Raw genomic sequence first — 14,434 nt, forward strand, 5'->3', positions numbered from 1 at the left:
ATGGTTAATATAGCTGTTATCTGATACATTTTAGACTGATTCATATTGTAAGGCAAATTGTTGTGTTTGCGCAACATTGCGATGTTGAAGCATGGTTCATTTTCATATTTTTTAACCTATAGCATGAATTACTGAACTCAATAGAAACATGAAATGATGGCTGATAGTACATTTGTTGAAAGTAACAAGCATTACTAAACAGAAATATTCAAATAAGACAGATATTGTGCACTTCTCGACAGCTGTTACTTTCATCCCAAGGCTGGGTTTCTCCCGCCCCGTCGTCCAACGTACAGAATAATACGAAATGCTCTGAGACCAGGCTGCGTAATTTTGCTGAAATTCCGTTCTTGGTCTATTAAATGTTTTTGTCATTTATTCTAGAACCGAAATTCCAGTTGCTAATAGTAGAGGACATATACATTGTTTGTCATAAAATCGATCTGTGAGTAATTAGGGAAAAAACGGCGTTAGTGTTCATCCATGTTCTTTCCAATTTAACAGGGTGGTGAAGGCTACACCTTTCCAATAAATATCGAAGGTCTGATTCTGGTGACATGATGATCGATGCTTGACTGCCGTTTCACAACTAAAAATATTCTCAATCTTATCCATAATCATTTCATAAATGTAGACTACCCGCAAAGTATCTTCGAACAGTTGACTAGAGCGCACGTCCAAGGCCTAGAATTGCACTAGAATTGTGTTTTTAAAATATTATTTATATATTTTATTTTCTGTATGTATTTAGTATTTTCTTGTTTATACCTGTTTTTTTAGACATGTTTGATGTAGCGGTGTAAAGTTGATCATTTTGTATTATACATTTTTTTAAAACATTTAAAAAAATATATATATAAAAATTAATTAATACAAAAAAGTCAGTTTGGTGGAAACACCACTGATGGGAAAATGCGAATGATTTATTTATTCGGATTTTAGACTGTTTGTATGAAAATCTGTCGGAAATTGGATGGGAACAGAAGCTAGTGTCTGACATGGAGTCAAGACCGAGTAAAAACGTATCCAACGTCGAGACCAACACACTGTAGACGGGTCTGGAATAATGCAACATTGGTGTGTTGTTGCATGGCAGAACTAGCTACGGGGTCTAGTCAATCAATGTATTGATTTAGCCAGGATAGTTCACTCAGTGACCAGGGCACATAGGCTGCACCGTTCGGGACGCCCTGAGTGATCCAGTGGTCTCCATTTGCCAGCACACACACAATACAATATGTCATGGTATTGTTGGGTTGATTACACTTCATAACAGAATGCTTTGGCACATATCGATATCATCACACAGACGCCAAGGAAACTGAACAGTTGCCATGACTGGTCCATGAAATTTGAAACTCATTCTCTGTAAAATAATGATCAATAAAGTTTTATTCATGTAAAATAATGATCAATAAAGTTTTATTCATGTAAAATAATGATCAATAAAGTTTTATTCATGTAAAATAATGATCAATAAAGTTTTATTCAAGTAAAATAATGATCAATAAAGTTTTATTCATGTGAATTAAAATCCATAAAATGTGCAAATTCAACCCGGAAATGTGCTGACAATTCCAACTAACACACCAAGCTCATTCACTAAAATAAAATAATTAGTACACAATCATATTTTATAAATTAATGTATAAAATGACAAATAAAATACATCAATACTGTACTATCATCCCATGGTATTAGATGTAGCCTAGCAACTGAATTACTTACATTTTATACCGGGCCATTTTCTTTATACTGTTACTGTACTTTAACAAATGTATAGCAATACTGTAGTACTTATATTCTATAATCAAGGCAAATATATTAAAATGACAACCAAGGAAAGGTAACATGTTAGGAAGATAGGTGAGCCTGTCACTTTGGACTTAAAACAACAAACAGAAATTAGAATCATAGTTAGCTGACATCTAATTCTGAAAAAGTGATACTACATCTGGACTCAATACTCAGGTATTCACCATTTTCCCCAGAAATTCTGGCTAAAGGATTCCGGATTTCTTGCTTCAGAATTCAGGAATCTTCAAACTGGGATTTCTGGAAAACCTGGGAATTTTGGGGAAATGACCAGAATTGAAACCCTATTGGCACCTCATATGGTAGTAGCATTTACTGCCAGACACAATCATAATACTGTCCGCTTGAAGCACTCAAAATGTTTTAATCTCCGTGGCTAAATTGGATATGGTGACAAGTTTGGTGGTCATGGGTACATTTAGACAACAAGATTAGACCAATCATTAATATACCCCTTAATACTTGTTGAGTTCATTAATGCAGGCTGTGGTAAAATTGATTAATGTAGTGATGGAGAACAACGTGCCACTCACTCCAGCTTTCTGGTATTTGGTAAAGTATCTCATGTTACAAAGTTTAAGGAATAATTTAGAGAGCGATTCAATTACGACTGAAGTTCCAAACATAAATACAGTCCTAAGAAACAAATGTGTCTTTCCATGTTAGATCAGATGGTATATCAACTGAAACACGACCACATGGGGCTCCTGAGTGGCGCAGCGGTGCACTGCATCTCAGTGCTAGACGCATCACTAGAGACCCTGGTTCGATTCCAGGCTGTATCACAGCCGGCCATGATTTGGAGTCCCATAAGGGCGGAGTGCAACTGACCCAGCTTCGTCCGTGTTAGGGGGTAGGCCGTCATTGTAAATAAGAATTTGTTCTTTAACTGACTTGCCAAGTTAAATAAAGGTTAAATAAATCTCCCTCATTGAGATAATATTTAAGCCTACACTGAATGAGCCCAGGTGTTCTGTTCTGTTAACAGATCCAAAATAAAGCTATTTTATAGTCTGATGACAACCAAAGAAATGTCTAGTTGTAACCAGATAACGATGAGACAATAATTCACCCATAGTGCAGTAAGACGCGAGGGCAATGTCAATCAAACCATTAGCATGTTGTGATTCTGGGAGTGTTGGATTGTTACCACCTTATCTTAAAATAAGACAAATGATAAAACTGCATCAATATGCTGATAGGCTAAAACTACTAAATAACTACTCTCTCGTCTTCCACTTCCTCATCCTAGAGATTAGATTTTCATTTAATTAATTTTGAAAAGCAAAGGCATTTAAATTAAAACTTTAATAACTTTTCCTCAGTGCTTCCTAACTGATCGGGTGCTAATTTGCATACTACCATTGCACAAATCTGAAAGGGTAGAACGTATACCTCCTCTGAAAAACAACCAGAGTACAGTAGTTGAGAAACAAGAGATGGTTCTAAAAACTCTGACGTCACAAACGAGAGCTGTGTAGAGGGACCTAGATACTGATGATGTCATAGTGTATTTCCTGTCTCCAGGCTCATGCAGAGCGTTCGCCTCCCGTCATCGTTTTTGCAGAGTGGTTCCCAGTTCAGTTGTCTCCCCAGACTAGTGACACTAGGCTGCCTTAGTGCTGGAGTAGTGGTGTCACTTTCAACCGGAGGACGGACTCACTGTAATGGATGGAACGGAATTTATGGTTTCCATGCATTTGATACCATTCACTCCACTCCAGCCATTATTATGAGACGTCCTCCCCTCACCAGCCTCCTCTGTACTGCAGGGTTGAGAGCAACATGTACCTCTTTAAATAAAATAGTAGCCAGGTCCCAGCCAGGCTTTAGCTTGGTCTTAACCAATCAGAATGGTCATCTGGCTCCGGTGCGCTTGACAACGATAGTGCCAGCCACCATGTCATACACAGTCCTGTTGTGTTGGAAGAAGAAGACCGTGATGAAGGCTGGGAACAAGAAGGCAATGGAGAAGTTTTTGTTCATGGCTCGGACTGTCGATCTGAAGAAGGACACAGGGACAAGACGTGTGAAAGTCACGGAGATCATAGGAACAACAGACGAGCAGCACATCAAGGGACTTCATCTAATGGCCAGATTGTCATGTTTCCCCTCATCACCACTTCAAAAATCAAGTGTCAAATAACCAAGTGAGCTGGTTTATTATTTCACAACACGTGGATGGAGGGTTGGTGTTGGTGTGATCCACTACTTACGCAGAGAGAGTGACGTTGGTGGCAGGCACCACGAGGACCCGGTTGGGTTGAACCAGGATGGAGGAATCACAGCTGATCACTCTGAGACCAATGAGAAACTTCCCTGGAGTGGCGCCTCCTGCTCCCCAGATACACACAATCTGACAGGAGACAATCAATCAATCAAACCGTACTATCAGAGGGAACTTGTATTTGCAGACAGAGAGGAGAAACATGATAAAATACACCAAATCCATTATCAAAGACTTAAATTATCACACTGCAACATCAGGACAAAGACAGAAACATCATCCCTCTGCAACGTCAGGACAAAGACAGAAACATCATCACACTGCAACGTCAGGACAAACACAGAAACATCATCCCACTGCAACGTCAGGACAAAGACAGAAACATCAGGACAAAGACAGAAACATCATCCCACTGCAACGTCAGGACAAAGACAGAAACATCATCCCACTGCAACGTCAGGACAAAGACAGAAACATCATCACACTGCAACGTCAGGACAAAGACAGAAACATCATCCCACTGAAACATCAGGACAAAGACAGAAACATCATCCCACTGAAACATCAGGACAAAGACAGAAACATCATCCCACTGAAACATCAGGACAAAGACAGAAACATCATCCCACTGAAACATCAGGACAAAGACAGAAACATCATCCCACCAAAGTCAGGACAAAGAAAAACATCATCCCACTGCAACGTCAGGACAAAGACAGAAACATCATCCCACTGCAACGTCAGGACAAAGACAGAAACATCATCCCACTGCAACGTCAGGACAAAGACAGAAACATCATCCCACTGCAACGTCAGGACAAAGACAGAAACATCATCCCACTGCAACGTCAGGACAAAGACAGAAACATCATCCCACTGCAACGTCAGGACAAAGACAGAAACATTAGGACAAAGACAGAAACATTATCACACTGCAACGTCAGGACAAAGACAGAAACATCATCCCACTGCAACGTCAGGACAAAGACAGAAACATCATCCCACTGCAACGTCAGGACAAAGACAGAAACATCATCCCACTGCAACGTCAGGACAAAGACAGAAACAGCATCACACTGAAACATCAGGACAAAGACAGAAACATCATCACACTGCAACATCAGGACAAAGACAGAAACATCATCCCACTGCAACGTCAGGACAAAGACAGAAACATCATCCCACTGCAAAACATCAGGACAAAGACAGAAACAGCATCACACTGCAACGTCAGGACAAAGACAGAAACAGCATCACACTGCAACGTCAGGACAAAGACAGAAACATCATCACACTGCAACGTCAGGACAAAGACAGAAACATCATCCCACTGCAACGTCAGGACAAAGACAGAAACATCATCACACTGCAACGTCAGGACAAAGACAGAAACATCATCCCACTGCAACGTCAGGACAAAGACAGAAACATCATCCCACTGCAACGTCAGGACAAAGACAGAAACATCATCCCACTGCAACGTCAGGACAAAGACAGAAACATCATCCCACTGCAACGTCAGGACAAAGACAGAAACATCAGGACAAAGACAGAAACATCATCCCACTGCAACGTCAGGACAAAGACAGAAACATCATCCCACTGCAACGTCAGGACAAAGACAGAAACATCATCCCACTGCAACGTCAGGACAAAGACAGAAACATCATCCCACTGCAACGTCAGGACAAAGACAGAAACATCATCCCACTGCAACGTCAGGACAAAGACAGAAACATCATCCCACTGCAACGTCAGGACAAAGACAGAAACATCATCCCACTGCAACGTCAGGACAAACACAGAAACATCATCCCAAAAACAGAAACATCATCACACTGCAACGTCAGGACAAAGACAGAAACATCAGGACAAAGACAGAAACATCATCACACTGCAACGTCAGGACAAAGACAGAAACATCATCCCACTGCAACATCAGGACAAAGACAGAAACATCATCCCACTGCAACGTCAGGACAAAGACAGAAACATCATCCCACTGCAACGTCAGGACAAAGACAGAAACATCATCACACTGAAACATCAGGACAAAGACAGAAACATCATCCCACTGCAACGTCAAAGACAGGACAAAGACAGAAACATCATCCCACCAACGTCAGGACAAAGACAGAAACATCATCCCACTGAAACATCAGGACAAAGACAGAAACATCATCCCACTGCAACGTCAGGACAAAGACAGAAACATCATCCCACTGCAACGTCAGGACAAAGACAGAAACATCATCACACTGAAACATCAGGACAAAGACAGAAACATCATCACACTGAAACATCAGGACAAAGACAGAAACATCATCCCACTGCAACATCAGGACAAAGACAGAAACATCATCCCACTGAAACATCAGGACAAAGACAGAAACATCATCCCACTGCAACGTCAGGACAAAGACAGAAACATCATCCCACTGCAACGTCAGGACAAAGACAGAAACATCATCCCACTGCAACGTCAGGACAAAGACAGAAACATCATCCCACTGCAACGTCAGGACAAAGACAGAAACATCATCACACTGCAACGTCAGGACAAACACAGAAACATCAGGACAAAAACAGAAACATCATCACACTGCAACGTCAGGACAAAGACAGAAACATCAGGACAAAGACAGAAACATCATCACACTGAAACATCAGGACAAAGACAGAAACATCATCCCACTGCAACGTCAGGACAAAGACAGAAACATCATCCCACTGCAACGTCAGGACAAAGACAGAAACATCATCCCACTGCAACGTCAGGACAAAGACAGAAACATCATCACACTGCAACGTCAGGACAAAGACAGAAACATCATCACACTGCAACGTCAGGACAAACACAGAAACATCAGGACAAAAACATCATCACACTGCAACGTCAGGACAAAGACAGAAACATCATCACACTGCAACATCAGGACAAAAACAGAAACATCATCCCACTGCAACATCAGGACAAAGACAGAAACATCATCACACTGCAACATCAGGACAAAGACAGAAACATCATCCCACTGCAACGTCAGGACAAAGACAGAAACATCATCACACTGCAACATCAGGACAAACACAGAAACATCAGGACAAAAACAGAAACATCATCACACTGCAACGTCAGGACGAAGACAGAAACATCAGGACAAAAACAGAAACATCATCACACTGCAACGTCAGGAGAAAGACAGAAACATCATCCCACTGCAACGTCAGGACAAAGACAGAAACATCATCCCACTGCAACGTCAGGACAAAGACAGAAACATCATCACACTGCAATGTCAGGACAAAGACAGAAACATCATCACACTGCAACGTCAGGACAAAGACAGAAACATCAGGACAAACACAGAAACATCATCACACTGCAACGTCAGGACAAACACAGAAACATCATCACACTGCAACGTCAGGACAAAGACAGAAACATCATCACACTGCAACGTCAGGACAAAGACAGAAACATCAGGACAAAAACAGAAACATCATCACACTGCAACGTCAGGACAAAGACAGAAACATCAGGACAAAAACAGAAACATCATCACACTGCAACGTCAGGACAAACACAGAAACATCATCACACTGCAACGTCAGGACAAAGACAGAAACATCATCACACTGCAACGTCAGGACAAAGACAGAAACATTTAAAGCAGAAAATGAAAACATTGTATGTGATTTCTGTTCACAGTATCAGTTTGATTTGTCACCTGACCTCATAGAAACACACTAATATCCGGTAGACCAGGGCAACCAGCATCATCTTCTGGAGTTCTTCCATGGACGTGTCTTCATCTATTTCCTCCACAATGAAATGCATGGCGAACTTGGAAATGTCCCTGAAACAAGAATACAAATGATTCTTCAGTCATGACTATATACAGTAGTTATGCATGCTACAAATGTTTCTTCAATCATGAATATATACAGTGGTTATGCATGATTCTTCAATCATGACTATATTTTCACAGTAGTTATGCATGCATTGGACTAACCTTTACCATCACCCATGGAGTGCGAAACAAATCAATTCCTAGGATGTTTAAATAAAATACTACTTTTGATCGGGGGCCCCATAGAGGGGGACCCCATAGAGGGGCCCCATAGTGCTCTGGTCTAAAGGAATGCACTATAAGGAATAGAAGAACAGAAACATTTGTATTAAACTAAACTCACTTCATCCCACTCAGATGCATGATGCTGAGAATAATAGTTGCTTTGATGAAGAAGAGAATGAAGAAATCCACCATTTCAGCCATGAACCTTTGAAGAGGAGAGGGAATACTGTATTCTCGACCTGCAAAAACACACAAAACATTGACATTTGAGTCATTTAGCCGACGCCAGGGGTCACCAAACTCTTTCCATTCGGGGCCCCCCTTTCAGCGTTGGGGAACATCCCAGGCCACCCCTGTGCGTGCACGCACCACGTCTATTTCTATGGGCACAGGCAATGTTCACGACACACACTGTTCACACTCCTCGTTGGTGGAGAGAATTTAGCAGGTTTATAGCTTATTTCCTGCAATTCTACACATTTTGTCATGTGGTGCAAAGAAAATGTTGCAGTTTTATAAAGGACATTTTCTTGGAATTCTATACATTTTGCCATGTCTAATGTGAATTCATGTGATATCTGAGTGACCAAAACAATTACAACAATATCTATGGGCCTCCCCATAGATTTGGGAACCACCGATTTAGCAGATGCTTTTATCCAGGGCATCTTAAAGTCGTGAGTAAATACATTTTCATATTGATTTTCTGTACTGGTCTCCCATGGGGATCAAACCCACAACCCTGGTGTTGCAAGCACCGTGCTCTACCAAAATAGCCACAGACGTCGCCAACACATTCATTGATGACGGTTATTGTCCTTCAATAGGAAATTCCTTGTTTCAAAAATGTTAATATGCCTAGGTTGGGGGTCTTTAGCAACCCAGGCCTATAGCAGATGAGCCTACGGTGTTTACTTTAGTAGACCACAGAGGGCACTAATTTTCATAATTCATCACTGTAACGTAACAGGCCTGTTGTCATGTTGCTTTATCTCAAACAGTTCTTTAGCTATATAACCAACGTTATCATATTAGACTCATTAAACAAATACAATAATAACAACAGCTGTGTCTCTGATAGCTACCTGGCCGTTGTGCGTTGCCGTTCTGTTGTGGTTGTTGTTGCGCTGGTACTGAAGTGGACACAGCACCACTCCCAGCCGTTTCCCCAGGCGGAATCCCAGCCGCGGATATGGCGGTTGGATACGTCGATAAGGGGAGTCCAAATGGATTATTGTACCAGTTCTGGGCATCAAAATTAGGGAAATCCGCTGGCCAGACGGGTGCAGTGAGTGGTTGCATTGGTTGCGGTGCAAAATACGGAGAAGCAGACACTGCCAGCCAACTTTGCCAGTTCACATATGCCGTGTGGTACTGCCACATCCACCCCTGCAACTTTTCACAGTACTCCGAGGTTGTACGTGTTTCGACAGTACCCTTTCCACTTTCCGAAGTGTCTTGATGACGTAATTTTGGCATATTTTCGCCGATATCTAGCTTCTCTCTAATATTAAAAGACATGTTTTTCTTATCGACTTGTCTGTTTTTGTTCTCCACATCAGCCATGTTTAACGTCGACGTCACATCCGGAAGGATGTTTCCATTTCCGTTAAGAAAATATACGATTTCTGGAATAACATAATTACTGTGATAATAATTGCAAATATTTTGAGAGTAAGCTGCATTCAAAGAGGTAAACAATATCGATGATAAAACAATCACTCACAGCAACATCTCGTAAAATAAATAGTTTCCTCATCCTATTCCCAGCCTGGCCGAAATGAACACCGTTCACTTCTACATACCACTAGGGCGCAGCACTGCTACCCTTATAGTGAAAGACGCAGAGCATTGGAAATAAACTGACTAGACTTCTATACCAGATAGTATTATTGACTGTTATTCACTCCAATCACAATTAATTCGACTATGGTCTTTAGTTCCAAACCCATCACTAATAGCCATATTATATTCACCTATCCTGTTTTCAGATCATTTCCAAAGAATGACCAGAGAGAGGAGATCTTTGTTCCATTAAGGCCTGGTATATCCTTGAAATGACTTACATCTTACACCTTCAATGGATGACTGGAGGTGCAGTGTGCACAACCTTGTCCTGCAAATCTCCCACTGTCTGTATATTTTATATAGCAATGGTAGGCTATTTAACCACTCTGTGTTTTTTTGCACTTTGAGAATTGTGAAATTGGATGCATCTGATATGCCCTCTATGTCCACCGCTACTGCTGCTTTTCTTAACGTTTTACAGCAAGCAAACAGTTAATAAGTTCAATTACATTACAGCCTTCATCTCAGAATTCCTTAGCCAACTAATTTCCAAGAACTTGCCAATCGGTTCTTTGATGCCTCGAAATAAAATAAATCTGTTCAAAGGCCCCCTGCCACTACCACAGAGTCTAAAGAAAAATCTGAGGCACAAGGCCATTTTCAAAGACCTGCCCTAAGTCAGCTTAACCTAAACAACAATGTGGTTATTCAGCCGTAACAATCGGACACCCAGGGTTCCGATGTTCTTTGGGAGATCAGATTGTAATAGAAAGTCCCTGAATGTGTTCTCATGATACAGGGGACTGGTAAGTTGAGTAGGGGTGGACAGGGGACTGGGTAAGTTGAGTAGGGGTAGACAGGGGACTGGTAAATTGAGTAGGGGTGGACAGGGGACTGGTATATTGAGTAGAGGTGGACAGGGGACTGGTAGGTTGAGTAGGGGTGGACAGGGGATTGGTAGGTTGAGTAGGGGTGGACAGGGGACTGGTAGGTTGAGTAGGGGTGGGCAGGGGACTGGTAAGTTGAGTAGGGGTGGACAGGGGACTGGTAAGTTGAGTAGGGGTGGACAGGGGACTGGTAAGTTGAGTAGGGGTGGACAGGGGACTGGTACGTTGAGTAGGGGTGGACAGGGGACTGGTACGTTGAGTAGGGGTAGACAGGGGACTGGTAAGTTGAGTAGGGGTGGACAGGGGACTGGTACGTTGAGTAGGGGTAGACAGGGGACTGGTAAGTTGAGTAGGGGTGGACAGGGGACTGGTAAGTTGAGTAGGGGTAGACAGGGGACTGGTAAGTTGAGTAGGGGTGGACAGGGGACTGATAAGTTGAGTAGGGGTGGACAGGGGACTGGTAAGTTGAGTAGGGGTGGACAGGGGACTGGTAAGTTGAGTAGGGGTGGACAGGGGACTGGTAAGTTGAGTAGGGGTGGACAGGGGACTGGTAAGTTGAGTAGGGGTGGACAGGGGACTGGTAAGTTGAGTAGGGGTGGACAGGGGACTGGTAAGTTGAGTAGGGGTGGACAGGGGACTGGTAAGTTGAGTAGGGGTGGACAGGGGACTGGTAAGTTGAGTAGGGGTGGACAGGGGACTGGTAAGTTGAGTAGGGGTGGACAGGGGACTGGTAAGTTGAGTAGGGGTGGACAGGGGACTGGTAAGTTGAGTAGGGGTGGACAGGGGACTGATAAGTTGAGTAGGGGTGGACAGGGGATATAGTAAGGAGAAAAAAAGGGAAAATTGAGCGAAAAAGTAACAAAAATGTCAGAGGAGTGTGTGCAAATGTGTGTGTGTGTGCGTGTGTGTCCTTGGTCTTATTCAACTTGGCTAGATCAGCTTTTCATTAATCAGGACAGATTGCTGCAGGAGCACCACCCATGGTCATAATCATTCACTAAAACCCCCAAATCTTTCAGAGAATTTGGCCGCAACCTACTGCCCCAGAAAGCCCTAATTAAAGTAATTAGGTGCACTTGCTTGGACTGGAAGTCTGTGCCTGTGTCCTAAATGGCACCCCATTCCCTATTTAGTGCATTTCTTTTGACCACAGCCCTATGGGCCCCCTTATGGACCCTAGTAAAAAGTAGTGCACTATATAGGGAATTGGCTGCCATTTGTGATGAAGTCTTTGCATCCACAACAATAAGCCTGTTACAGATGAGAGGTAACAACATAGACCTTAAACTGGGATTTGGCCTCCCCTCTAAACCTCCCCTCTAAACCCCCCCAGCCACTCTGATACTACATCTGCCTCAAATGGCACCCTATTCCCGTCATAGTGCACTACTTATGACTAGGGCCCATAGGGCTGTGGTCAAAAGTAGTACACTATATAGTAAATAGGGTGCCATTTGGAACGTACCTTAGGACATCACATTCCATATAGATTGTCCTTTTGTGTTTGACAAACAACAGCATACCAAGGGACCCCGTGACACTCCTCAGTTGTAACCCTGATGGTTTCAAAGTGTGTGCAAGGCAGTGTGAGCTTTTTGATCCAATAGTTATGTGCATACTTGATACATTTGGCAAACACAATGTTCGAGTAATAGTTTGACCTTGGTTTTCAAGAAACACTCCCGGATGTGTTGACTGAACCATCGTGTGTGTGTGTGTGTGTGTGTGTGTGTGTGTGTGTGTGTGTGTGTGTGTGTGTGTGTGTGTGTGTGTGTGTGTGTGTGTGTGTGTGTGTGTGTGTGTGTAAAACCAACTAACTTGCAACTGTAGTGACGCTATCATGACAAACCAACACTTAGTTTCAAAAAGCACATGATATCATGTGTGAAAAATCTGACCATGAAGCAAAAGACAGTTGGTCTTCTCTCAAGATCTGCATCCCAAGTGACACCCGATTCCCTTTATAGTGCATAGGGCTCTGGTCAAAAGTAGTGCACTATGTAGGGAATAGGGAGCCGCTTGTGATGCAAGCAAAGGTTAGGCCCGGGTTAAAAGTAGTGCACTATGTAGGAAATAGGGAGCCGTTTGTGATGCAGCAAAGGTTAGGCCCGGGTCAAAAGTAGTGCACTATGTAGGGAATAGGGAGACATTTGGGATGCATTAAGGTTTAAGGTTTAAGGCATCTCAAAGAGCCAGATACAAAAAGATGCTTGTCATTCATTCATCAGTCCAGCTCCATTAAGCAGCAACAGCAATCCAGTGGTATTACAACTTTAACACTCAGAACGTACTCCGTTCATGAACAAGAGACTGTTAATGCTGCGTTCCTAACCAGGTGGGATGTTACCAGTTGTGAAGCCATGAATACCAGTTGGATGCATTCACGTGCTTTGAACTCGTTGAGGAATGCTGATTGGCTAATGGCCAACAAGCTACATAAACCATAATCTAACAGAGGTCAGCATGTGGGAGAAGTGGGATAATAGTTTCCCACTAGTAATGACTAGTTTGAAGTCCGTTCTAATGGATTTACCCCCAGTCGTATGTGGTAAATTCCCACTTCATTACGAATGCAACATAAGGCGTCAGGTGTCATGTCTAATGGATTTACCCCCAGTCGTATGTGGTAAATTCCCACTTCATTACGAACGCAGCATAAGGCGTCAGGTGTCATGTCTAATGGATTTACCCCCAGTCGTATGTGGTAAATTCCCACTTCATTACGAATGCAACATAAGGCGTCAGGTGTCATGTCTAATGGATTTACCCCCAGTCGTATGTGGTAAATTCCCACTTCATTACGAATGCAGCATAAGGCGTCATGTCTAATGGATTTTCCCCCAGTCGTATGTGGTAAATTCCCACTTCATTACGAATGCAGCATAAGGCATCAGGTGTCATGTCTAATGGAGTTTCCCCCAGTCGTATGTGGTAAATTCCCACTTCATTACGAATGCAGCATAAGGCGTCAGGTGTCATGTCTAATGGATTTACCCCCAGTCGTATGTGGTAGATTCCCACTTCATTACGAACGCAGCATAAGGCGTCAGGTCTAATGGATTTACCCCCAGTCGTATGTGGTAAATTCCCACTTCATTACGAACGCAGCATAAGGCGTCAGGTGTCATGTCTAATGGATTTACCCCCAGTCGTATGTGGTAAATTCCCACTTCATTACGAACGCAGCATAAGGCGTCAGGTGTCATGTCTAATGGATTTACCCCAGTCGTATGTGGTAAATTCCCACTTCATTACAAAAGCAGCATAAGGCGTCAGGTGTCATGTCTAATGGAGTTTCCCCCAGTCGTATGTGGTAAATTCCCACTTCATTACGAATGCAGCATAAGGCGTCAGGTGTCATGTCTAATGGGTGCTGGAAGACTATGAAGAGGGCTGGACAGTACTCCCTCTGGCATTGTGCATTCTTATTAGATTTGACATTTTTGGGACCTGTTTGACAATGAGCTCATTTGGACTAATCTTTCTGGGAGATTTCTGCATTTTGTTAGCCCATAACAGTAGGGTGTTATGTCAGTCTTATGGGAGATGGCATAACCTTTACTTTTTGGACTACATGACTACCCAGATGAGCACCCCATTCCATAGACGCGCTGGCACATCTAAACTTCTGACAAGCTTAA

At 42.8% G+C, this 14,434-nt stretch overlaps 1 protein-coding gene across 1 annotated transcript; it reads right to left on the minus strand.

Moving 5' to 3' along the window:
* Window positions 1-1,498: 1,498 nt before the first annotated feature.
* Window positions 1,499-9,668, minus strand: LOC124026099 (protein FAM8A1-like). The gene is made up of 5 exons (XM_046339271.1): window positions 9,204-9,668; window positions 8,237-8,357; window positions 7,776-7,899; window positions 4,032-4,171; window positions 1,499-3,817 (listed from the first exon to the last, which is right to left on the minus strand). The coding sequence occupies exons 1-5, from the start codon at window positions 9,637-9,639 to the stop codon at window positions 3,673-3,675; spliced, it is 966 nt and encodes a 321-aa protein (XP_046195227.1). The 5' UTR covers window positions 9,640-9,668; the 3' UTR covers window positions 1,499-3,672.
* Between the last annotated feature and the right edge of the window lie 4,766 nt (window positions 9,669-14,434).

This window comes from Oncorhynchus gorbuscha, unplaced genomic scaffold (assembly GCF_021184085.1).
Source record: "Oncorhynchus gorbuscha isolate QuinsamMale2020 ecotype Even-year unplaced genomic scaffold, OgorEven_v1.0 Un_scaffold_2591, whole genome shotgun sequence".
NCBI lineage: Eukaryota > Metazoa > Chordata > Actinopteri > Salmoniformes > Salmonidae > Oncorhynchus > Oncorhynchus gorbuscha.

What these genes read in the sequence shown, in the direction of transcription:
- LOC124026099 (XM_046339271.1), bottom strand. Translation starts at nt 9,639, where the DNA reads ATGTCTTTTAATATTAGAGAGAAGCTAGATATCGGCGAAAATATGCCA. An exon ending in CGGCAACGCACAACGGCCAG is followed by an intron (nt 8,358 to 9,203) that starts GTAGCTATCAGA and finishes GTGTTTTTGCAG; the next exon opens with GTCGAGAATACAGTATTCCC. An exon ending in ATGCATCTGAGTGGGATGAA is followed by an intron (nt 7,900 to 8,236) that starts GTGAGTTTAGTT and finishes TTCTTGTTTCAG; the next exon opens with GGACATTTCCAAGTTCGCCA.